Raw genomic sequence first — 27,289 nt, 5'->3', positions numbered from 1 at the left:
AATCCATTTGTTTTGTATCAGGCAAAGTGTAAAGATCGTTTTGTTTTGTTTTTGATTTTTTGACTTGTATTTTTATTTTTTTACCTTTGATACCTATATCAGCTTTTGAAGAACAATTTAGATACATGATAGCAGATTGTGTACGACCATTGCCAAAAGTGTAAATAGGACCTCAGTATATCTTCATATTTATAGATGAAGCAAACTTTTTATTAACCAGCGCCTATGAGACCATGAGTATAGCGGTTAATCAAGTGGTCTGCATAATCAAGGAGCTTTTGAGAGGTACGATCAGACTCAAAACCATGATTAAGGCATAATGTCAAGAATACCCACAGGGTTGGGGTAAGGGTTAGATTTTTAAATTATTTGTTACCAGATGTTCTCCAAGTTAATCTACTGGATTTACCTCATTTGAATTAGTTTGTGATCATGAGACTAGAGATCCATTAAAATTAGTTAGGGAGAAATTCTTGAATGAGAAAAATGAATATTGAATGTTGGATTATAGGTCCCTGTTTCTAGAAAGACTTGCAGGAGCATGTAGAGTGGCACAGGAACATTTAAATGTTCCACAGGTGAAAATGATAAGACTAGGAAGATAAACATTGAGCAACTAATGTGCTTCAGGTGGGAGTTGAAGTATTGGTGTTGTCACCTTTATAGGGGGAACCTTCAGTGGTCTGTATAAAGTAGCTAGAATGTTTAATAAAGTGCCATATAATAAGTACCCCTGATTGGAGGAAGAAGAATAAATGTCACATTAACATGCTGAAAAGATTTCATGTGTAGAAAAGGATAAAGAAGAACAAGTGTGTCAAGTGGTAAGAGGAGTCGAAAATGATAGAGGTAATGAAGGTGAAATAGGAGAAGTAGACAGTTCTGAAAGTGAACCTCTGGCAATTTGATTGGCTAACACAGAAATATTAGGGCAGTTAGACATTGTGTTCTCATATTTGGAGAATAGGCAATGGGCGAGTCTTACTGAGAAAGTATGCAGTAATCTGTTGAGATATACTGGATGTACTAACCAGACATGATATGGATGTAGCAGAGTCAGCTTTGATAAAATGACATCCTTATCAGTAAAATCCTGAAAAACCATCTCGGGTGGAAACATAACTTGCAGGCCACTTGATTGATCCTAGTCAAAATCACTGGAGTTCATTAATTGTGTTGGTTCTGAAACCAGATAGATCAAGTTGACATTTTTATTGATTATAGAAAGATAAATACAGTTATGAAAACAGATTTGTACCCAATTCCATGATTGGAAGATTGTATTGATAGGATTGACAGTATATTTTTCCTTTCAATAATTGTTTGATTGAAGGAATATTAGCAAGTGCCATAAATCCAGGGCTAAATAAATTGTTGCTTTTGTTACACCAAATGGATTGTATAAATGCCAAGTGATGCCATTTGGCTTAAATTCTGCTTCATCTACATTCGAGAGGCTAATGAATCGAGTCACTACTGGAGTTTGTAACTGCACAATGTATTTAGATCATATAATAGCTTATTGAAGCATTGAAGTGCATGTAAGACAAGCTGACGAGCTGTTTAAGCTGTTATGATTGTCTCGTTTGGTGATAAATATAGTCAAAATGAATGTGCAAAAGCAAGTGTGACTTTCTTGACTCATGTTGTTGGACAAATGCTGCCAAGGACAGTGAGATGAAGACTTTAATATAATTGCTTGTTTCTAAATCTAAACAAAAAAAATGAAGTTTTTATAAATGTGTGGATTTTACTTGAAATATGTAAGCAATTTCAGTATAATATCTATGCCTTTAAAAAATTTATTAAAGAAACAAATGAAAGTGTATAGTCAGAAAAATGCTAGACAGACTTTGAGAAGCTGAAGGCAATCTTAATAAATGAACTAGTGTTGACTGTCCCTGATTTTTCCAGACCTTGCAAAATGGCAATTGATCCTAGTAATTTGAGGGTGGGTGCTGTCATATTATAGGATGACAAGTCAGGAATAAAGAAGCCAATGGGGTACTTCTCTAAAAATAACTGAACCACTATCAGAAGAAATACTCTATTCCAGAAAGAGACTTTTTGATTATTATTAACTCTTCAATTTCCATTCCCTTAAGGAAGGGACGTGTCTTTTTATTTTTGTGTCTTCAAGAATTGTGGACCGAAATGAGAAAGAACTGTTTTTAAAAGCAGGGATTTACTACGTTGGTTATATAATTTCACAGCAAGAACTTCAAAACCTGTTTTTGGCTGTGGACCCCTGTAAAGTGCAAATGATTAGGAGCCAAGGGGTTGTTGGCAAATGATTCGTTGTCAGCTAACTGAGCAGGTTGAAACTGGAAACAAGTTACAGAGCCGCAAATATACAGAGAGGGAAAGATACAGAGAGGTGTGCAGTTGTTCTCCCGAATGGAAGCTGCCTGTTTTCTGCAGTTAAAAAAAAAGTAATTTTAAACTTGAAGAAAGCCAGTTACCTTTCCATCAGTAGTTGCTATAGGCATAGACTTTGAATTGATAAATCAGAAATGTTTCCAAGTGAGTTAATCACTCTGTGCTTAACAACTGGTGAATACTTCCAGGGAAAAACAACTGAACACCAAGAGTATGGCTGGCTGAAAAAGGATCATCTCAACGTCAGAATCAGGGGTAAAGACCACTGAAATCATTTTCCAGTTTTTTCTTTAAACCTTTTTCAATAACCTGGGTTTTCCCTTTTTTTTGTTTGTGTGTAAGGGAGAGTTAATTGAAGATTAAAGCTTTACCTAGTCATGTTATATGCTACCATTGCAAGAAGTCACAGAGTGTAGTTGATAGAGATGGTGTGAAGCAAGTGTGAGGTCAGTTTAATAGCTACTCCAGACTATGTATTTAGTATGACGTTTTTTGAGTAATTACTTAGTTATTTCACTAGAATCCTCCTGAAGTCTTGAATTAAAGTAGGAGATATTAGAAATGTGACAGGAAGCATCCTATTCAGCAGAAGTTCTGAATTTGCTGATTTCAGTCAGCCATTCATTAGATTTGAGTCTGCATTTGTGCTCAAGTTACAATCATTAGCCTACCAAGAAATTGTGCTCAAGTTACAATCATTAGCCTACCAAGTATCTGTGGGTAATACTCCGGTTGCAAACAGGTACTGTTGTCAAGTCCATTTGCAAGTCATTTTGTAAGCAAGTCAGAACGCAACACAGGATAAACTAATGTTTAGAGGATTTATTTTGTAGAGGAAATGTTTGTGTGATGGATCTTTAAAATTACATTCCTATTTGGGATTGTGCTTATAAGTATGACGTTCATAAGTCAGATGTTCGTAATTAGGGGACCCACTGTGTAAATATTAGGACCAAACAGGTGGGTGTATGGTGAAATGAGATGTCGATACTTGCTGTCTGAGGTTTTGTAAGTTATCAATTGGTTGTCGCTACCTTTGGTAGCATAACTGAGCAGGAATCTAATTTTCTGAACGTAGTAAAACATTCTGTTTTTCACTTGTTGCACAATTTTGAACTTTTAACAGGCTGGAATGTATGAGGCAGTTAATGAAGTTTACAAAGTTCTTATTCCAATCCATGAGGCTAATCGTGATGCAAAAAAACTAGCAACTATTCATGGTAAACTCCAAGATGCTTTCAGCAAAATAGTCCATCAGGTAATTTACTTCACACACTTCATTTAAGTTTAATTTCAAATATTCTCTTTAATAGATGGATAGTTGATTTTAGATTATTTTCTTAAAGTTGACTAATTCTGTTTTTTGCTGTTAGAATTCAGTGTATCCTTGAACATAATATGTAAAAAGTGCTTATTTAAAGTTGCGTCTGCATGCTTTTCTTCTTGCACCTGACCCAAATATTACAGGATCTTTTTTGTTGTGTAATTTCTTGACACGACTCTACTTTCTGTTATACAGAGCACTGGCTGGGAGGTAGGTGTTATTTCTGTTGATGTTGGAACACTAATGTTTAATGTAAGATTCGTGCCAATGCTTTGCCCATCTGTACTGGCTGTGGGTGTTCTGTATTGTCTGGCTACGAAGCTATTTCTTTTGGCCGCAGAATTGTAAGATTTTTCTGCCATGGTCATGCGAAATGCTTTGAGATAAACAGATCTCACAGACGGTGCGTGTAAATAGACATTTTCTCACTAATGAAGAGTCCTGTGAATGAGTCACTTCCATTATCACTAGCTTTTAATTATGTTTGTTTCACCAACATGTATTTGCCTCTCACAGCTACTAGCAGTAAGGTTTTCTTTATTTTATTAGTCTTAATTTGTACATGTTTTTCTCAATGCAATTATTTGTGTCCATTGTTCACAAGTCTCACATTGCAACATTGCATGTTAAAGTATCTCCCTAGCCTGTTTACCTCTCCAGTTGTGATTAATGTTGATCTCCACTACTTCCTCCATCATTTATCTTGTGATGTGCTGAGTATGCTATCTCTTTTATACCGCTTAGTGCACGCTGTGCTGTGATGTTTTGAGTAGAGCTAATAGCTGCTGTCTTTAAAAATTTATTTTTATTGCCAGAATTCTAGCTTTTTTTGTTTCAATAATCCCCGCCCTTTTCAAGTAATTTATGTTTTCTCCTTTCTCTCTCTCTTTCCCTCTCTCTCTCTCTCGCCCTGATGCTGACCCCTTCCTCCTGCTTTTATAACTATCTTATTGTGGTAAGTTTTCCACTTTGTTGATCTATTGTGACGCCTGATGCATTCGATGACATTTCATTTTGGGGAAAGAAATTAAATTTGATGTCAGTCACATACCTTCTGTTTTCTCCTGTGGGAGAAATCTTTGATTTTATCATTCACCCCCTACACGGACATTTATTTTATTGGGATCAAGATCGTTGTCTTATATGACTAAATATTTTTAATAATTCTGCAAAATTCACTCCTATTTGTTCAGTCCCATAAGCTTTGAACATTATATGTTCTGCAAATTTTGGCAGGTCAATACCACCCTAGCCTAGGCCACATGCTTTCTATTTTATGTGATTATTGAACAGTATTTAGTTTAGAATACTGTAGGCTAGCTTTAAACTGTACTCAATTAAGGTTGAATTGGAGCCCTGCCAATAGGTCTTTAATTGCTGTACAAAAGCTTGTTAACCAGAATTGGTAAAAATGAATATGTCCCCTGTGAAGTTTAATATGTGAAAGACTTATCTGTAAGTGTGAATTCACAATTGAAGCTCCAAATAAAACAGGTGGAGTTCACTAGATTTAAGCTGTATGTTTTATAATGTCTAAATAACTTTGTAGATATCCTGCATTTGCCACATTTTGGTTAAATTATGAGTGAACGATTATTGCCCAATGCATCATAATGCCTGTGAACCAAAGAACTGAGTTTCCTATTGAGTAGAAACTCATCACAACATAACCAAAGTATATTATGCCTAATTCGATTGAATCCACTTGTATTTGCAGAGTTTGGTCACTTAAAGATTTCAGGCACCCCCTCAGTGCTCACCAGCAACTGAAAAGAGAAAGTCTGTTCCTATTGCAGTGGCTGTCTTGTCAGCTTAGTATAACTATTGTCCACACAGTTAGGAGGTCTCCAGTTTGGTTTATCGTTCAATAATTCAGTCAAATAAGGGATTTGCTCTTGGACCCTTTTTATTTGGTACCTGTCTCTACATAATCCCCAATCAGAAGGAAGCTGCTGCCAGGATTAGTTCTCACCTTGAAGTATTGTTGAAAATGGAAAGGGCCAGTGATGGAAATTGTGTTGAGAAGGATGAGAACTTCCTGCTGTCTCCTGGTAATATTTTGCTTGTGCTTGTTGAGGTGCAGTCACCCCACCCACTCAGGACTATGGAATTTTAGAAATCCCAAAACTGATACCCTCTGTCACTCTGCACTGGAAGAATAAGCATTCCCTCATTGAAAGTTATATGAAAATTGGGATGATAATGTCATTCATATTTTGGATACATGAACAGGAATATTTGACACTCATGAACCTGGGGTATTCTTAAACGAAAAGCAGAATAACTTTCATTGTTCTGCTGACATTTGTCTCAGGAGCAACATTTTCTTATGAAATTCATGCATTTGCAAATTCCTAATTCCACCTTGACTCCACTGAACTGAAATCACAAAAATCAAATCAGCATCAGTTCATCACACTAATGTGCCGAGGACAGGTATGCAGAATGGGTGCTACATTTGCTTAGATAACAACAGGAATTGCAAACTAAGTTTCTGAGAGATGTGTAATCGGAGTAGACCATTCAATCTTTTGAACTTGTTTTCCCATTTAATTGAGCTCTGCTGATCAACACTTTATCTCTCTTTGTCCACCATTGCTCCACATCCTTACCCACCAGAATCTGTTTCAGTCTCAAAGCTCCAATTATTAGAGCATTCTTGGATTTTTGAAAAAGAGCTTTTGTTCTCCACTTTGTATGAAGAAATGCTTTCTGGTTTCACTCTTAGCCTAACTTTACCTTTTTAAGATCACGCCGCTACATTTTTGCAGCATGAGCCATCTCAGTTTTTCTTAACAGCTTCAACATCTCAATCAGATCATCCTTCAATCTTCTGTGAAGGAAATACAAAGTTAAATTTGTTCAGTCTGTCTTTTGATCCTGTTGTGTTGAGTCAATACTGTATGTGACTAAGGATAATTTCCTTTCATTTGTATTCCAATCCCTTTGAGACAAAGGCAGCATTTAGTTAACTTCTTGATTGCTTTTTGTACATGTTTACCAGTTTTTAATGATATTGAATTAGACTTCCAAATCTTTACCCTCTTTTACTGTCCTATTTCTTGCCCTTTCGAAAATATTTGTATTGAGGCCATAGTGGATGACCTTACACATGCACATATTAAACTTGCTCTGCCTTAATTTTGATTACTCCTCTAATTTGTCCATAACTTAGTGCAAAATCTACCTGACATGATGTTGCACCTAACAGAATAGAGTCATTCTTTATTTCTTCATTCAATTGTCCATAAATAGTGAAAAGATGAGGCATATCCCTAAGGAAGACCATTTTATCACATCTCATTAATCCGAGAATAAATTATTTCTTCCTATTCTCTGCCTCTTACATTTAATTGCCAACGAAAAGACTACCTCCAAATCTTTGCACACCCATTTTGTCTAATACTTGTTGTCTGTAGTCTTATTGAATGCCTTCCGTACATCCATGTGGACCTTTGATACTCACTTATCAAGGTGTCAGGACAAGTTCGGGAAGTAGTTACAAAGGCATGTAGGACCCTTGGCTTTAAAAACAGAGGTTTAAAGGACAAGATGAGGAAGATTTCAATGGATCTTTATAAAAGAATGACAGCCTCACCAGCAGCATTGTTTCTAATTCTAGTCTCTGTACTTTAGGAAATGTGTGAAGGGCTCAGAAAAGGTCTGACAAAATTTAGGGTAATGGCTTCAGGGATGAGTGATAGATGGCTGGATTGGAATAGCTATGCTGTTCTATTTACAAAATAGCAGGTCGAGAAGAGATTTGATGCAGGGGTTGAAAATTATGAAATGTCTGGACAAAGTAGATAGTAACTGATGGGTGGATCAAAAACTGGTGGCAATGATTCAAAATGATTGGGAAAAGAAGCAGTGGTACATGAGGGAAATTCTTATTTTTGCAAAGACTCATGAGGATTGGGCTGCAGAAAGTTACAGAACAGAGGGTCTAGGGAGTCTTCGTCCATGAATCTCAGAAATCGAATGTTAATGTTCAGTGGGTGATAGAGAGGGCATATAGATTGTTGGCTTTTATTTCAAAGGAAATGGACTATAACAGTAGGAAACCTTTGCTAAAATGTTGCTAAAACTATGCGAAGACACAGTTGGAAGACTCTGAACAGTTTTGGGTCTTTTATCTAGGGAATGATAATCTGGCAATGGAGGCAGTCAGTGATCGTTCACGAGGCTGTTCCCAGGATGGGAGGGACTGTCTCATGAGGAGAGATTGAGTAGGTATAGCCTGTACCCATTGGGATTTTGAAGAATGAGAGGTAACCTTATTGAAACCTACCAGATTCTTAGGAGATTTGATGCTGTAGATGCAGGAAGGTTGTTTCCCCTTGTGGCAGAGTCTAGGATCAGAGGATGTTATCACAGAATAAGGGGTCACCATTTAGGACAGATGAAAAGAATTTTTTTTTTTTCAGAAGGTAGTGAATTTGTGGAATCCTTTACCACAGCGGGCAGTTGAGGCTTGATCATTAAATGTATCTAAGGCTGATATAGACCGATTTTTAATCAAGGATTCAAGGGTTGTGCTGTAAAGACAGGAAAGTGAGGTTGAGGATTATCAGATCAGCTATGATAGCGTTGAATGGAAGAGAAAACTTCATGGGTTGAATGGCCTACTTCTGCTCCTGAGTGTTATGGTCTTGTGATCTGTAATGTACTGCTTGAGAGGTGGTTGAGGCAGATTCAGTCATGGCTTTCAGACAAAATTTATGTAACCACCTGAAGGGAGAAAACGTACAGCAGCACAGGGAAAGGAAAGTGGAGCAGGCAGGGAATCTAGCTGAATTGTTTTTCAGAAAGCTAGTGTAGACAATGGTGGGCCAAATGGCCTCCTCTATTCTAACTATTCTATGATTCGTGACCACATCAAAAAAACCTGATTAGGTTAGTCAGCGATGACTTAACCTTAACAAAACTATGCATGCATATTTACACAGAAGCAGATCTTTCAAATACTTCTATGAGGAGGACTAACCGTAAATATTTGTACTTAATGCCATGTTATATAAAAGGGGAAATCAGGAGTGAATATACCACAATATTTTTTGTTAAATGATCTCTGTATTATGTCGTGCATGTTGCAATTTTTATTATTTTAAATAATTTGCCATTAAGTTTAGTATTTATTCCTGTGTTGATTTGTGGCTGTTGTGTGTGTTCTGCGTTGCTAATTCCACTGTTAATCTGCCTTGCCTGTTATTTGCATGTATATTTTCTATGTGTTACGAAAATGTAGGCAATATTACACTGAATAAGGTACATACCCGAAAACACTTCTAAAGTATATATACACAATAGTAATTCAAATGTGACATGACAGAATGGAAAGACACAAGTTTGGTTCACCCACTCTACAGCATTATCAAAGTAAAATGCTAAAAATTGATGTACTTTGTGAAGACAGTTTTAAATTCTCAGTGAATTGTTGCCACATCATTGGTTCTTACGCACTACTGAAAAAGCAGTGCCAGAGAAGAGCGAAAGGCTACCCACTTGCCCCTCTCAGTGGCAGAAATACTAGCAACAACTTGTTGTTTTCTTGAAGCATAATCCTGGTGAGTATCAATCCTGAATAATGAAAGAAATAAAAGGATGCAGTTCCAAAGAGTAGAAATCTATGTAAAATTTATCCTTATGCCTTTCTGGAAAAAAGGATTATGCAGAGACTTACAGACTTTGTACTGGTGTCAAACATTTCCATGGAAATTCCAAATCAGCCCATTGAAATAAACAGAAATAATGAGAGACATGTGGCTGAGAGAGGAATTACATTTTGAAAGCTGCATTCACATAAAATGAGTCAACATAAAATATACAAAATAGATTAATTGGGCAATATTCCATGTTTGCAAAGCAGTTTATGTACTTTAGTTTTCATTCTCATCCATATTGAATGATAAGCAATCATTTCTTTGTGATATTCTAATTCTCTAACATTCGTTAACATTCTAAAGGGTTTTTTTTTGATTACCAATTGTGTGTACTTCTTGTTCTCAATGTATATGTTGGTGTGGATTGTTTTGTACCAATTAAAAGATTTTATTTTAATTTAGGCTTACCCAAAGCTTTTGGTGAATTGTATTTTGGTTTTATAGTGGACACTTGTTGAATTTTATTGCTGTAACATCATTCAGAGAGAATTGACTCTATTCATCCAATAGTACTTTCCAGATTAGTATAGCCTAGATTATTTTTTTGATAAATCTGAGACTTACACATTGATATTCAACACAATTGAACCACATCTTTCTGTGCTCCCAGCAACCACCAGAGCTAAATGTTTGGAGCATCGGTCATTATTACAGTCATTTTAGTATACATCTCATTGCTGAAGCAGAATAAGCAAACAAAAATAGGATTATAATGGTTTAATCTTTTGTGATTTATGTACATTAAATGCTGCAAAATTAGGCATTTGAGGTTTCTTGGAGGGAGACGTTTGTTTCAATTTTTTAAAATATAAAAATAATTTTTGTCTCAGCTGCCAAACAGATTGCACAGTGTCGATACAAACCACATCAGGAACATCCTCTGGCCAATCTGTAAAACGTATTAAGCAATCTTATCTCACCCGAGTTAGCAACTGAGCCACCATCACATCAGTAACCCTGTAGACTAGAGGGCAGGAATAATCGTTTCTAATTGACAGGCTTTAGGTAAAGACAGAATTGGGTTCAGCTGTGATGATCCCACAAATATGTTCTAAATTTACCTGTGAAGGATGCCCACTTAGAGACAAAGTACTAACTAATGTGAAACATTGTGATAGTTACATATCTGTAACTGATGATGTGACTCTGGAATCAATAAGAGAGGAGACCAGTACAGAGATATCTTAAACATGATGCTGAAGAGCTGTAGTTTAGAGCGTAGCCTTTACAGATGTAAATAAAGGAATGTTACAGTATATAAGAGCCAGAAATTATAGACTGGTGAGCCTTATGTCAGTGATAGGTAGGTTGTTGGAAGGGATTCTGAGGGACAGGATTTGCATTAATTTGGAAAGGTAAGGACTGATTGGGGATAGTCAGCATGGTGGGAAATCATGTCTCTCTAACTTGGTTAAATTTTTTGAAGAGGTGACAAGGAGGATTGATAAAGGCAGAGTGGTAGACTTTGTCCATATGGAATTCAGTAAAGTGTTTGGCAAGGTTCCACATGGTAGATTGGTTAGTAAGGTTAGGTCACATGGGATCCAAGGGGAGCTAGCCAACTGGATGCAAAATTCGCTTGAAGATGGGAGTCAGTGGGTAGTGGGTGGAGGGTCGTTATTCAAACTAGAGGCCTATGACTAGTGGTGTGCCTCAAGGATCCGTGCTGGTTTCACTGCTTTTTGTTATTTGTATAAATGATTTGGATGTGAATAAAGGGGGGTATGGTTAGTAAGTTTGCAGATGACACCAAACTAGGTAGTGTAGTGGACAGTGTAGAAGATTATCTCAGAGTACAATGGGATCTTGATCAGATGAACCAATGTGCAGATGGAGTTTAATTTAGATAAATGTGAGATGTTGCATTTTTGTAGCGCAAACCATGGCAGAACTTACACAGTTAATGATAGCAACCTGAGGAGCCTTGCCGAACAAAGATCTTGGGGTAAAGATGCAATGTTCCTTAAAAGTGAAGTCTCAAGTAAACAAGGTGGTGAAGAGGTGTTTGGCATGCTTGTCTTCATTGGTCATAATATTGAGTATAGGACTTGGGATGTCATGCTGTGGCTTTACAGGACATTAGTGAGGCCATTTTTAGAATATTACGTACAAGTCTGGTCACCCTTCTGTAGGAAAGATGTTTTTAAGCTTGGAAGGGTGCAGAAAAGATTTACAATTACTAGGTTTGGAGGGTTTGATCTATAGGGAGAGGCTGAATAGGCTGGAGCTATTTTCCCTGGAGCTTGGAGGCTGAGGGGTGACCTTATAAACTTTTAGCTGCCAGAACAATATCTACTTCCTTCTTGAAAATATGTAATGTTTTGGCCTCAACTTCTTTCTCTGACAGTAAATTCCACAGATTCACCACTCTCTGGTGAATAAATTTCTCTTTCCCTCAATCCTAAAAGGTTTACATTAATCTTTTAAATTATGACCCCTGGTTCTGGACTCTTACACCATGGGAATATCCTTCTTGCGTCTAACCTGTATAATCTTGTTAGTATTTTATAGGTTTCTGAGATCTCTCTTCTTTCTTTTAAACTCCAATGAATATAATCACTTCTCTTAAATCTGTTACATATCTATCCTTTCTTCTATCCCTGGCTGTTTGGGGATCAATTGTACACTCTCAACAATATGCTTCTCCCTTTTTGTTTTCAAGTTCTACCATATGGCCTCATTTGAGGAACCTTCTAAAATATCATCCCTTCTTCTTATTGTAATTGTTTATTGGATGTCTAGCTTCCAGCTAATGACAACATTGCACTGAAATTACTCATCCATGACAACAAATAACCTCATGGTTTGGCTTATCCTCCATTCTGCCATTAAGCTGAGGAATCTGTCATTGTTCTGTGAGAAGCACCAGCACGCACACCTATAAATGAGGTTTGAAACTGGTGAAGTTACAACGTATGATTTTTGTACGCCACATAATAGAAGTAGTGTGAATCATCCTGCACACAATGATTAGAAATAAATTCTGCAGTCCTGCCACGTTCAATTACGAATGGTGGTAGACAATTAAAGAACTAACAGGAAGAGGAAGTTGCAAAAATATCCCTGTCCATTACAATGATAGAGGTCTGCTTCAGTGTGAAAGACAGGGATGAAATATTTGGTTCCTTCTTCAGGCAGAACTTCAACCAGAAGTGCTAAGTGGATGATCCATCTCTGTCTCTTTCTGTAGTCCTCAGCCATTCAATTTATTCTGTGGTACCAAGAAATACCTGAAGGCACTAGATACTGCAAAGTTTATGGGCCTGAACAACATAGTTGTAATAGCACTGAAGAAGGAGTTTGGCATATTTGTCTTCATTGATCATAACATTGAGTTAAGGAGTTGGGGTGTCTTGTGATTGTACAGGACATTGGTGATGCCATGTTTGGAGTACTATGTACAATTCTGGTCACTGTTCTATAAGAAGGATGTTGTTAAACTTGAGAGGATGGAGAAAGGATTTACAAAGATGTTGCCAGATTTGGAGGGTTTGAGCTTTTGGGAGAGGCTGAATAGGCTGGGGCTGTCTTCTCTAGAGTGTCAGAGACTGAGGGGTGACCTTGTAGAGGTTTATAAGATCATGACGGACAAGGGTCAAGTGAATAGCCAAGATCAGCTTCCTAGGGTGGGAGAATCCAAAACCAGAAGACATAGTTTTAAGGTGAGAAGGGAAAGATTTAAAAAGGACCTGAGGGGCAACTTCTTCATACAGAGGGTGGTGCATATCTGGAATGAGCTGCCAGAAGAAATGGTGGAGGCTGGTACAATTACAAGATTTAAAAGCATCTGGATGTATATATGAATAAGAAGAGTTTAGAGGGATATGGGCCAAATGCTGGTAAATGGGACTAGGTCAGATTGGGATGTCTGGTTGGTGCTAGTGAGTTGGACTGTGCGGTCTGTTTCCATGCTGTATGACTCCATGACTCCATGACTCTTAAGAGATTGAAACATTTTATTTAGAGATCAGAAGGAAGCAGCCTGAATAATAGTGTGCAGATACCCAGAACCAAAGATGCTCCAGACTGGTATCTCAGTGTGTAGGCTGTAGGACAAGAAAAGGTCTGTTAGTCTCATGAAACTAAACTCCAGTGTTGGGTCAGTGCCTTCACAATAGCTGAGGGAGAATGTTAAGAGTGTTACATCGAATATTATTTACAGTATTCATTTAGTATTGAAAGAATTAAATTTCACTAGTAATGATTTAAAATGCAATGTCATAACAGTAATCACAACCCAATCAATCATTGCTTTGAAGTAATTTATGTAGGAAAGTATGGACCTGCAAAATATTGATACCACAAAGCACTTACAGGAAGGCAGAATATAAATGCCACCATCATGTCTCAGAGAGATGCTATGTTGAGGCAAAGCTGTTCTGAGTAAGAGGGAGGACCTATATTTTGGGAGAGAAAGAGTGGGAAGCAATTTTCAGTACTTTTTGGAAGAAGCAGTACATTTGATGTTACATTTTTTGCAAATGTTCTGGCAAGTGGCAACTGTGGGCAAAATATATTGTGCATTTCTGAGTCATGTTTTCACACTTTTTTGGCCACATATTTTTCAGTAGCTATCTCCAGAATGACACTGACATACACCCCTTAGTTTACCATACCCACCATATTAAATTTTGCTGGGATGGAGGGAAGGAAATACCTTTAGAAGGTATATGATTGACGTTGAATGTGAGAGGGAACTTATTCCAGATGTGAGGATAAATGACAGAGATCATAAGATTCCAGTTAATTTGTTGTTATTGGGAATAAATGAATATTTAGACTTTCTGTTTAGTTAAAGTGAGTGGGGTAGGATATATGCAGGCTGTGGAGGGAGTGGAAAAGATGACCAGAATGGACTTTTAGTGCTTCATGTATTATACTTGAGAAATGAAAGAATCATTGCTTCAGTGGGATTGTGTGATTATTCACAAGATAACCATAAAAATTCCCTTCCGTAGGATGGAAAGAGGATGTTTGGTACCTATTTCCGCGTTGGCTTTTATGGATCCAAGTTTGGTGACCTGGATGAACAAGAGTTTGTTTACAAAGAGCCAGCTATAACAAAACTGGCTGAAATCTCTCATCGGCTTGAGGTGAGGTAGCTCTGATGTAACTTTAAGGATGATCTCTTTTGAAAAAATATTTTTCAATAAATTGTCAGCAAGTTGTTTTCTTTTAATTTTAAAATATATTCTAGGCAGTAAAGCTTGGGTTTGTTTGTGCAGAATTGAGACCAACTTGAAGTCTCCAAGTCAAACAAGGTTAGAGGTAGGTAGATTATTGGTTTGGAGTAGACAGATGAGTGTGTGAACAGCATCGGACTGAAGCTGTTAAAATGAAATGTTCTGATTGATTGGATAGGAAAGCAGCAGAGTATAAACTGGAGCAGGATAGAGGAGTAGGTGACATAAGATTAGAAGCACGGAAGAGAATACGGAGAAGATTCAGGTGCCAGAGAATGTGAAGATAGACTGAGTTAATAGCTAGGAGAAAGTGAGAACTGCAGATGCTGGAGATCAGAGTCGAAAAGTGTGGTGCTGGAAAAGCTTAACCGGTCAGGCAGCATCCGAGGAGCAGGAGATTCGACGTTTTGAGCATAAGCTCTTATTCAGGGGTTAGTAGCTAGGAGGTAGAGATAAAGGTAAACAATATGACTGGGAAATGGGAAAAGGAAGAGTAAAGTAGGTGGGCATAGGAGACAGGATTGTGAAGAAAACTGAAGGATGGCAGAGGGATGCAGCCCAAAGGAAGCAATTGCACAATTAGCCTAAATAGGAATGGGTTTGTTGCTGAGGGTGGTGTGAATGTCAAGGACAGCAGACTGATACCTGAAAGAACAAGCTTGTGCAGAAAGCTCTCTTGAATTCTTTGGGAGCTTAAAGTAAAACAGCCAAACACTACAGGAGATGATTCAGTTGACAGAGCAGAACACTGGGCAAAAGCAGTAGAAAGTAGAGTACAACAATGAAAAGTCAGAAGGGAATTCCATGTTTTCTGTGGGGGAACAGCTTGGCTTGTTATTTGGGAGCACTGAGTTTACCTAGTGGGATACAGTTGTAAATAACCATGTGTGTGGGGAGAATGTCCCAGAAAAGATCACAGTACGGCAGTGGACAACATCTGGCTGGAAATTATTAAAGGCAGGGATAACAGCAGCCTCAAAGCCAGATGTATTCACCCAAAAGCACTTTTTGAGTTTGGAGGTAACAGTGATGAGAGGAGGCAGACATTTAAAATCCAAAAACAGGGTATGTACCTGCTGTTTAAATGAACAAAGAAGTGAGAGAAAAGCTTCAAAGAAAGCCATAAAACATGAAGAGATGAAGATAAGTGTCTTCACAGAGTGTTGAGCCTGTTGAATTCTCTGCCACGGAAAGCAGTTGAAGCCAAAACATTGACTGTTTTCAGTAAGCAATGAGATATAGTTCTTAGGACTATATCAAGGGGAACGGGGGGATAAAGTGGGAACACGACTTTGTATTGATGATAAGCGATGATCATATTGATTGGCAGAGCAGGCTCAAAGGGCTGAATGGTCTACACCTGCTCCTATTTTCTATGTTTCCAGATGTAAAGTGTGTAAAATATTTTGAATGTAAATAAATGATGAAAAATGACTTATCCTGAAGTATACTTCCCACAAAACAATATGTTGATCTAGTAAAGTACAGGTGGACAGATCTGAATATGTTTGACATAATTTCTGAAGCTGTGGGCAAACTCAGTGTAATTTTTAAACTAAATATATATGCCAGAGGCTGTCTTTGTACCATTAGTTCAACAATGAAGCATTTGATTAAATTGGAAAATAAATCATAATTGGTGCTGCAATTGTCATTTTACAATGGGGGATTTTACCATAGATATGAATTTTCAAATACTTCAGATATGATATTGTATTACTTAGCAATGTTATCTATGCATTTTGTCTTGTATTAGGCATTTTATGGTGAACGCTTTGGTGAGGACGTTGTAGAAGTCATCAAAGATTCCAATCCAGTGGACAAGTGTAAATTGGATCCTAATAAGGTGAATAACTTGTTGTAGAATCACTTTTCTCCCCATCATTTCCCAAACACATTGTTCCTTATTGGGCTTAGTTAGTCAAATCCTGTACCTCAAATTTTCATTCCTTTTTTTTCCTGGCGACACCAGCCATAAGTACTGCCAGGTTATTTGGTCATGCATGGCATTATAGTTGGTACTGATTCTTAACGAATATCCACTCAAAAACTTTGCACGAAATCTGAGGCTTTTACTTTCCTTGGTTAGAGTTGAATGCGAGTAATAGTGCCCTAGTTGATATCAATATTGTATAATAACAATCATGGACAGTTTTTATTCATTAACATTGATTCTAAAACTCATGAGTAAATAATGAAAAATGAAGGTTAAAGCTTTGAAGGTGCAATATGTTAGTTGCCACAATTTTCCACTGAACCTATTTACATTTTAGCCGATTCACAGCGCAGTGGAAATGTGGTGCCACATCCCACTAACTGCAGCGAAATTTGGGATCTGGGGAAAGTGGAAAAAGAAGCAGGAGGAAATAGGAAAGCTTTAGGCAGAGAGACAGATTACTGGATTCAAGGAACTGTTCCTGCAGTTTGAAAATAGTGGGGATGGGATCATTTTAACAAAGCAGTGACATGGTCACCAGAGGAAAAAAAACCAACTGAAGGAATGAACATGGCATAGATATGCTCGAAATGGCATTTGTGAGTTGTGTTATTGTACTATTGCAGCAACATTTTTATACTTGCCGGTAACTACTCATTCCTCTTTGGCCAGATCCTGTCTTATCATATTAAAATTCTTCACAATGCTGTAATGATACAGATGTGATTTGAATGAAATAAATTTCCATGTGAGATGTGTGTGACATTTGTCTGGTTTAAAACATTTTACAGGCCTACATCCAAATAACTTATGTGGAACCATATTTTGATACGTACGAAATGAAGGACCGGATTACTTATTTTGACAAAAACTATAACTTGAGACGTTTCATGTATTGCACACCATTCACACTGGATGGCCGAGCTCATGGTGACCTTCATGAACAGTTCAAACGGAAGACCATCCTGACTGTCTCGCACACGTTCCCTTACATTAAAACCAGGATCAATGTCACCCAGAAAGAAGAGGTGAGGAAATGAACCAATGTTTCACCATACACTATTTTGATGGAATTCAAAGTTGAAACAACTATTGTGAATATTGTAAACTTGTAAATTTTATTTTGCTGTAAACATTCGTTGCAGGAATGTTGCCATTTCATTTGTAACATTGTATAACTTTCTTTAAAAGGGAGTAGCAAACATACACAGCAATAGACTACAACATTCCCATTTTCATCATTTTATTCTTGCACAGATCCTGAGATATATGTCATCACTACTTTAATACAGTTGGATTTTACAATCTATTTTGACTCATCAGCAACTACTAGATTATTGAAATCCATTCATACAGTCTGGTGTTTCCATGAGAAGTCCAGTATTTTTACGATATCCTCTTAAAAGCATGTGGAAAATGTTTCATTAGAAATAAGACTGCTCCTTTTTTTCAAAAGTAATCTTTTCCTCCATGCATTCTGAACAAATTACATCCAAAAGGCTTAGTCAGTTTTACAGCACAGAAAGAGGCCCTTCAACCCATTGTGAATATGTTGGCCTTCAAGCACTTATCTGCTCTAGGTCCATTTTATATGTTGTGATGGTTCATTCTGGGCATCCAGCTCCAAATACCAACCACCCTCTAAGTGAATGCATTCTTCCCCTGTATCACCTCTAAAACACCTGTCCCATTATTTTAAATTTATTCACCTCCCTACTAAGGGGAAAAAGTTTCTTCCAATCTACCCTAACTATGCCTCATTTTGTATACTTCAGTTCGGCCTCCACTTAACTTTCTCTGCTCTGAAGAAATCAAACATAGCCTATATAGTCTATCTTCATAGCCGAATCGCTCCATTCCTTGTGAAAATCCTAGTGGATCTCTTCTGCACTGTCTGCAGTGCTATCATAGTCGAGAGTGTGGTGCTGGAAAAGCACAGCCAGTCAGGCAGCATAAGAGGAGCAGGAGAATCGACGTTTTGAGCTTAAGCTCTTCATCAGGAATGAGGCTTGTGGGCCAAGGGGGCTGAAGATAAATGGGAGAGGGGTGGGTGGGTGTGGGGAAAAGGTAGCTGAGAATGGGATAGGTAGATGAAGGCGGGTGTGAAGGTGATAAGTCGGAGATGTGGTTGGAGCATATAGACAGAAAGGAAGACGGTCAGGTGCCGAGTTGGAAGGTTGGATCTGGGATAAGGTTGGGGGAAGGGAAATGAGAAAACTGGTGAAATCCACGTTGGAGAGTCCCAAGGTGGAGGATGAGGCATTCTTTCTAGGCATCAGGTGGTAAGGGTTTGGCAATGGAGGAGGTCCAGGACCTGGATGTCCTTGAGGAAGTGGGAGGGGGAAGTTAAGGTGTTAGGCCACGGGGCAATGGGGTTGTTCCATGCATGTGTCCTGGAGGTATTCTCTTAAGTGTTCCGCAAGTAGGCACTACCCTCTTCCAAACATCTAGTCAACTCCTTGAAAACCCAATCAAATCTGTTAGATATGATCTCCCCATGACAAAGACATGCTGATTGCTTGATTAAATCTTGTCTCTCCAAGTGGAGATTAATTCTGTTCCTCAGAATACTTCTCAGATAGTTTCCCTACCAGTGATGTTAAACTAGCTGGCCTATAGCTCTCTGGCTTATCCTTACTACTCTTCTTGAATAATGGTACGATAATAACTGTCTCCTATCCTCTAGCACTTCTCCTGTGTCTAGAGAGGATTTCAAAGTGAATGTCCAACCCTTTGCAATGTACTCCCTTCCCTTTTTAAGGCAGCATGGGATACATCTCATCTGAGACTGGAGACTCAATCCATTAAGTCTGCTAACAATGTTAGGGCTTAAGGCGCGTTCTTCCATGTGCTTACTCCAACCTCCACACACCAGGCCTACTCATCACATGGTCTGCTATTACACACAACCCATTTGAGCCACTACTAGTCTCCATTAGTAGCTATTCATTCTGCTGAGCCGACCGTTATCCAATCGTTTGTCTGTCCAACTGATCTTCTCTCTCTTTGGGCTATATCTAGCACAAAGAAAGATGGTTGTTGGAGGTCAATCATATCAGTCCCAGGAACTAACTGCTGGTGTTCCTCAGGGTACTATTCTTAGCCAAACAATCTTCAGGTGGTTCACCATATTATAAAGTCAGAAGTGGGAATGTTTGCTGATGATTACACACTGTTCAGCATTGTGTGCAATTCCACAGATTCTGCAGCAGTCTGTGTCCATATGGAATAAGATGTAGACTACATTTCAGGTTGGGGCTGATAAGTAGCAAATTACATGTATGTCAGTTATTGTCTGGCAATTACATATCTCAAATGAGAGAATCTATTTATCTCCTCATGGCACTCAATGGCAACATCACCTCTGAATCCCCTGTTATCATAGGAATTACAATTAATCATAAACTGAACTAAAACAACCATATAAATACTATGGCTGCCAAAGATGGTCAGAGACTATGAATTCTGCAGCAAGTAACTCAGCCCTGTCTCCCCAAAGCTTGTTCCAATGTGCAAGTCTGGAATGGGATGGAATACTTTCAACTTGCATCTCTGAAAACTATTAATAAGCTTGACACCATCAAGTCAAAGCAATGTGCCTAATTAGCAACTACCATTTTTAACCTTCTGTCCATTCACCATCAATGCATTGTAACAGCAGTATGTACAGTCTACAAGAAGCACTGCAGAAATTCACCTAGATTCCTTCAAGAGTACTTTCCAAACCCACATCTACAACCTGGAAAGACAAGGTCAGCGTGGCAACACCAGCATCTGCAAATTCCCTCCTAGCCACATACCTTTCTGATTTGGAACCGTGTCTCCATTCCTTCACTGTCACTGGGTCAATATGACGGAACTCACTTCCCAACAGCACTGTGACTGAACCCAAACCCTATGGACCGCAGCAGTTGAAGAAGGCACCACCACATTAAGGGATGGGCAATAAATGCTGGCTAGTCCAGATTCTGGGAATGAATGAGATCCCATAATAAACTGCTATTCATTCAATTTTATTTTTCTCGCATTGTCTGACTGGGTTAAGTGAATGGATAAGTCAAACCTGTGCAAATGCAATTGCTATATTCATTATGTATACTGGTGACAGCTATGAAATCTGACAGTAATCCTCTATGTGTGTATCTCATGTATGAATTCAGCTAGGATTAATAAATAAGCAGTCTTTTAATGATATGTGGTCTGAGAAAGTTATGCTTGAAACCATAGCTCAAAATTATAGCTGATCAAACTGTTGTCTGCAGGTTATTTTAACACCAATTGAAGTGGCGATAGAAGACATGCAGAAGAAAACTCAAGAGCTTGCTTTTGCAACACATCAAGATCCAGCTGATCCCAAGATGCTTCAAATGGTGTTGCAGGGCTCAGTGGGAACAACAGTTAATCAAGTATGGATTCAGACTAACAGAAAGAAACCTGTTGGCACATTAGCCAATTTGTATACTCAGGCAATGAAAGTTGTATGACAATGTACTTTTAGATTCTGTACCAATGTAGGAACCCCATTCAGGGAAATTCGAAGAAAGGTTATTTGACAAATGTACCACAGTGTAAGCCAGAATGTCTAGATAGGGCCAAGCTCAGTCTCCACTTTGTTTTTAGGTTGTTAATACTAATAGTTAACAATCATCATTATACAATTGACCTCATTTACCTTTGGCTGAGTGGAGGATAACATCAGCTCAAATGTCTACTGCTAATTCCCATTCAGAAAGTGTGTCCTTCAAAATGTGAACAGGTTTGACAGTAGCATTACTTGCTCATACTCCAAATCAAATACAGTAGTACGCGTGCAGCTTGGGCTCACAACTGAATAATGAGTATTTAGAGTACACACAGCAGCTCATTCCCATGAAATTGTGTGATGAAAAGGTACATTTTGATACTAACAAACATTCTAAAGCAAGAAAAGCACGTTGATTCAATTGTAGGGATTAAGGCACAAAAAAATACTGCAGTATTAAGTCCAGTTTAAAATATTTACATAATTACTTGTATTTAAATTGACTGTGTAATGTATGTAAATAGAATAGATGTTATATTTAATTGCTATTAGGGCCAGCAAATAGAAATGCTTATCTCCTATGCCTAGATCAATGTTGTCAATGCTAAGTATCACAACCAGTTCTGATAATTTTGGCATCAAACTCTACCTAGTCACCAAGAAAATCTTTCAAAACAAAAAAAAAAACACCTTTAAATTTGAGGGAAGGAACATAGTATAAAATAACAAGTGAAGCGAAGCAGTAGGTTAAATGAGAAGGTTAAACTAAAAAGCCAGAATATTTGACAAAAAGAGTAAACACTAATGGGCAAAGGTTCAAAGTATAATTTGTATAATTTTTCATTATTAAAATGAAGCTCTTCAAAATTTGGTTTTATTTTAGTATTGTTTTGAATGAATTGAAAACTCACACTAGTCAGCCAAAGACATTAATTTTTTCCTTATTCTGTAGTCAAGCATGTTATTTAAAATTCTTAGTATTGCACCTCCATTCTGCTGTAAACGTTCTTTGGTAATGGAAGGCAAAACAATTGCTGGGTTTTTACATTACGTTTATTCTCCACACAGGGTCCTTTAGAAGTTGCTCAAGTGTTTTTGTCTGAAATACCCAATGATCCCAAACTTTTCCGACATCACAACAAATTACGTCTATGCTTCAAAGACTTCACCAAAAGGTATAAATTTATACTGTTTTCCACAGTATGCAGTGTTTACCTTTGCTGTTGATTACACGGTGTCATAAATTCAGAGACAGAAAAGCCCATATTCAGTTGTGGCTTTCAACCACCTAAGGTTATAACAAAAAAAAGTCATGTTTCAAGGATAAGGCATCAGGTGATGGTGTGTCCTACTGCTGAACAACACTACCTCTTTGTTTTACTATATAATCATATAGATTAGGAGTAGACCATTCAGCCCCTTGAGCCTGCTCCACCATTCAATAAGATCATGGCTGATATATTTAGATTTTGAATTCTACATTCACATCTGTTCCTAATAACGTCCGATTCTCTGCCTAACAAGAATCTATCCACCTCTGCCTTAAAAATACTCTGCTCTTGAGACAGAGATTTAAAGTCACATAGCCTTCAGAAGAAATTCTCATCTCGGTCCTAAAAGAGTGATCCTTAACTTTGAAAATGCTCCTTAATTCTGGACTGATCTACAAAGCGCACACATCCTTTTCATATCCACTTTGCCAAGATCAGTTTGCACATTTCAGTCAAGCCCCCTCACTTCTCTAATTGGAGAAGCCCAGCCTATCACAATAAAACAATTTGTTCTTTGCAACGATTCAGTAAACCACTGGATTGTCTCCAATGTATGTACAACTGAAGCATAACATACATTTGATGTTCAAGCATTCACTTTGGCAGTCAAAACAACATTCAGCAAGTCTCTGCTCACCTGACATTGTCAGTTTGTTTTTCAGACTGCAATGCATAGGAATGAATATTACAATTATGTACGTTTTATAACTAATTTCAGCAATGGAGGTGTAATTTTATGATATAGCAGATTAATACTATTCATGTACCAAGAGTCTCTGCATTACTACATAATCATCAAACGATTAAGCCTGCATATCACATTGTTATTGCTCAAAATAGGGCTATTGAATCCAGACTAAATACTGTGGAGCTTAATAAGCATTTGATTGAAGATTCACGTATTTATCACCACCTTTCTAAAATTAATTTGCCGTACCCTGGTATGACAGTTCCAACCACCTTCTTCCAATGGTCATACTCAGAAAGATAAAGTATTGACAACCATTTAGTACCAAATTTCAGACAGCTGGATTCAGAACACTATAAATCAGTTACATTTGAAATCAAATGCTTGAATTATACATGCTCTCATACTCTACATTGCCATTCCATGGAGTGGTAGACTGCAGTTTGGCGTGCACATTGTTTATTTAAACCATCTGGTTGGTAGTAGTATAAGTTGTTGAACACTGACTGTTCTTGTAGTTGGGCCCAGTGTAAAATTGTTATGGGTCCCTTGTGGTGTAGTGGTAGTATATCTTTACCTACGAGTTGGGAGGCACAGGATCAAGTTCGGAGAGAGTGAGGTCTGCAGATGCTGGAGATCAGAGTTGAGAGTATGTTGCTGGAAAAGCACAGCAAGTCAGGCAGCAACTGAGGAGCAGGAGAAAAAAAAACAAAAAATAAATAAAATCGATATTTCAGGCCAATTCCTAATGAACAGCTCCAGCCTGAAACATCGATTTTCCTGCTCCTGACCTGCTGTGCTTTTCCAGCAACACACACTCAGTCCAGGATCAAGTTCCACCTGCTCTAGGGATGTGCAATGACATCCAAACAGATTGTTTAGAAAATTTCTTGAATTGTCAAGTGCCATCCTGGCTAGAAGAGCAGTAGCCCACTCAAAAAGTTCTACTTAAAAACCAAAAGAACTGCAGATGCTGTCAATCAGAAACAAAAACAAGTGGTTGGAAAAGCTCAGCGGGTCTGGCAGCATATGTGAAAAGAAATCAAAGTTAATGTTTTGGGTCTGGAAAGGCTACCAGACCCAAAACTTTGATTTCTCTGCTCAGGTGCTGCCAGACCTGCTGAGCTTTTCCAGCAATGTCTTTTTTTGTTTCTAAGTTTTACTTGTTCCCGTCACACATTTATTTTTCTTTAAAAGATGAATAGAATGAATGACACAGGAATTTCAGTAAAATGCATTGGTATGTCCTGATGTTGTGAAAGTGGTTATCAATTTTATAGCTGATGAAATGCTTTATAAATTGTTAAATTATAACCTAAATAATATGCTAAATAACCTAAATAATCAGCAAACTCTCACAAATAGCAACATTTTAACGACCAGAATTTTGTGTGATTTTACTTCGAGGCTTGATCAATAGATTTGGATGCGAGCATAAGAGGTACAGTTAGTAAGCTTGCAGATGACACCAAAATTGGAGGTGTAGTGGACAGCGAAGAGGGTTACCTCAGATTACAACAGGATCTGGACCAGATGGGCCAATGGGCTGAGAAGTGGCAGATGGAGTTTAATTCAGATAAATGCGAGGTGCTGCATTTTGGGAAAGCAAATCTTAGCAGGACTTATACACTTAATGGTAAGGTCCTAGGGAGTGTTGCTGAACAAAGAGACCTTGGAGTGCAGGTTCATAGCTCCTTGAAAGTGGAGTCGCAGGTAGATAGAACAGTGAAGGCGGCGTTTGGTATGCTTTCCTTTATTGGTCAGAGTATTGAGTACAGGAGTTGGGAGGTCATGTTGCAGCTGTACAGTACATTGGTTAGGCCACTGTTGGAATATTGCATGCAATTCTGGTCTCCTTCCTATCGGAAAGATGTTGTGAAACTTGAAAGGGTTCAGAAAAGATTTACAAGGATGTTGCCAGGGTTGGAGGAAAGATATAAAAGAGACTGTGGTACGTGTATGGAATGAGCTGCCAGAGGATGTGATGGAGACTGATACAATTGCAACATTTAAGAGGCATTTGGATGGGTATATGAATAGGAAGGGTTTGGAGGGATATGGGCCAGGTGCTGGCAGGTGGGAATAGATTGGGTTGGGATGTCTGGTCGGCATGGACAAGTTGGACCGAAGGGTCTGTTTCCGTGCTGTACATCTCTATGACTCTAAGAGAACTTCCTTGATTTTCAAAATAGGTTTGAGGCAGGATGACAGTTTGAAATGTTTGTGCAAAGTTCACTCAAGTGTGTGTGTGTGTGTGTGGGGGGGGGGAAATAAAAAATAATCTAAGTACAGTACAATGGGTGGCCTGGTGGTTCAGTGGTTAGTACTGCTGCCTCACAGCACCAGGGACTGGGGTTTATTTCCAGCTTCGGGTGACTGCCCGTGTGGAATTTGCACATTTTCCGTGGGTCTGCATAGGTTTCCACTCGTTTCCTCTCTCTGTCCAAAGAAATGCACTTTTGGCAAATTGGCCATGCTAAATTGTCTGTTGCATACAGGGATGTGTAGGCTATGTCGATCAGCATGGTAACATGGGTTGCGGGTATAGGTTAGGGGGACTGGGTTGGGGAAGGTGGGGGGCGCAGGGGGGTTGCTCTTCAGAGGAAAGTGCAGGCTCCATTGGTTGATTGACCTCTTCACTCTGTAGGGATTCTGGTCTGAATGCAAAAAAAATCTTCCTAGAAGAATTGACTAACTGATGCTAGTTACAGGTGATTCACTATTGATGGTGAAGATGGGAGCAATCAAAAAGGTGAAAAATGAGTTTAAATATATCGAATAAAAACATTGGCATGCAATTTAAATTTTCAAATGACTACCATGGTGAAAAAGGCCTACTCAATGTACAGTAGCTAGACAATTTCATTTCACATTCATTAATCAGGGAGATGGGGTGTTATACATTTCCTAACTACAGTTTGTTTAATTAAGATGTGAGGATGCCCTGCGGAAAAACAAAAGCTTGATAGGTCCTGATCAGAAGGAATATCAACGTGAGCTTGAACGGAACTATCACCGCCTCAAGGAAGCTCTTCAGCCTTTGATAAGCAGGAAAATTCCACAGCTTTACAAACCTGTCCTGCCAATCAGCTGCCATAGGTAGGTAGGTTCAAATTAGTGTTGAACAACACCCAAGTTGCTTTCGTTCATAAGTATGTTTGGCACATATACTTTTGTGATACAAATTATTTGCATTAGTGCTGTCCAAGAAATTCTTATGCAAGAGCAGGAGACATTTCATTAAGGCAAGATGTTGTTAATTGTTCATATGCATTATAAACTTAGTTCTCTCTTACAATCTAATTAATATCATGTTCTACAGTGGAATTCACTAAGGGTTGCGTTATAACTGAAGAACAAAACAAGTCCGTTGCATTTATCATACAGCTGCTGATTTGAAAATCATAGTTGGCAAGGTTCAATCATCTACCATCTGATGAGCTTAATATAAGCCATATAACAAGGGTTTAACTTTAGTTCCCAAACTCAATAAATTAACTTTCATCTTAAATGGTTGTTGCAATAATCACAAAAACCAGTCAGTTTCCAACTGAACTAGAAATGTGTACGTATGATGTTAATTTAAGAACCGGAATCCTGATAAAACCATGCCACTTGGACACAATCCTTTGGAGATGTACTCCAGCATGAGTCACACCATTTAAGAAAAAGGGTGAAGAAGTGTTTTCTAATATAGTTGGCCTAAATGAGAAACATGGGAAATACAAAACTGGTTAATTCCTACATGTTATGTTTTCAGAGATTCTTTCAGCAGATTGAGTCTTCGCAAAGTGGACATCTGAAAAGATGGACTTGGTACTTACCTATACTTGCAAGTGATGAAAGGAGCAAAAACAAAACCTATTCATTTCAAACAAATATGGACATCAAAACAAATTCATACCTCAGATTTTGATACACTACATTTCTTTAAATGATGTGAAGAGGTTAAGTGAGGAGAGATGGCTTGTTATGGTACTAGTAATTACTACAACACATGGTTACATTTGCTTGCACAGTCTCTGTAGTTAGTGTTATTAGCAGTAACAACTGTTAAGATTCACTAATCAGTCATTACCTGCTATTTATCTACCATTATGTATTAAAAGTTCTTAATGTTGTTTACTATTAGTTGATGTATTATTTATAAGAAATTCACACAAGATTTGAAGTTTGTCATTGGCATTGTTAAGTCCATTTTTATTTTTGAAAAAGGTACTATTAAATTTTGAAATTGCTTCAACGTGGTAGCTTTCTTGATTTTTCTCTAACTTGATAATTTTTATAATAGTTTCTGCTTCTGTTTAATCCATCTAAGCAGAG

The 27,289-nt window shown here is 38.0% G+C and overlaps 1 protein-coding gene across 13 annotated transcripts in view; it reads left to right on the top strand.

Moving 5' to 3' along the window:
- Positions 1–27,181, top strand: part of dock7 (dedicator of cytokinesis 7) — a 166,750-nt gene extending 139,569 nt beyond the window's left edge. For 6 of the 13 annotated variants that reach the window (XM_072574022.1, XM_072574020.1, XM_072574016.1 and 3 more), the window contains 9 exons: positions 3,506–3,637; positions 3,899–3,913; positions 14,325–14,459; positions 16,306–16,395; positions 17,277–17,513; positions 20,748–20,891; positions 22,076–22,182; positions 25,898–26,065; positions 26,727–27,181. In XM_072574022.1, coding sequence (XP_072430123.1) covers positions 3,506–3,637; positions 3,899–3,913; positions 14,325–14,459; positions 16,306–16,395; positions 17,277–17,513; positions 20,748–20,891; positions 22,076–22,182; positions 25,898–26,065; positions 26,727–26,769 — 1,071 coding nt within the window. In that variant the 3' untranslated portion in view covers positions 26,770–27,181. Of the gene's footprint in view, positions 1–3,505; positions 3,638–3,898; positions 3,914–14,324; positions 14,460–16,305; positions 16,396–17,276; positions 17,514–20,747; positions 20,892–22,075; positions 22,183–25,897; positions 26,070–26,726 lie in introns of all 13 variants that reach the window. The other 7 variants (XM_072574027.1, XM_072574021.1, XM_072574017.1 and 4 more) reach the window with 3 other exon arrangements.
- Positions 27,182–27,289: the final 108 nt, after the last annotated feature.

The sequence above is a fragment of the Chiloscyllium punctatum genome, chromosome 7 (genome assembly GCF_047496795.1).
Source record: "Chiloscyllium punctatum isolate Juve2018m chromosome 7, sChiPun1.3, whole genome shotgun sequence".
NCBI lineage: Eukaryota > Metazoa > Chordata > Chondrichthyes > Orectolobiformes > Hemiscylliidae > Chiloscyllium > Chiloscyllium punctatum.
Note: the sequence above shows the minus strand (reverse complement) of the source record. Positions and strands in the feature narration are given on the sequence as shown.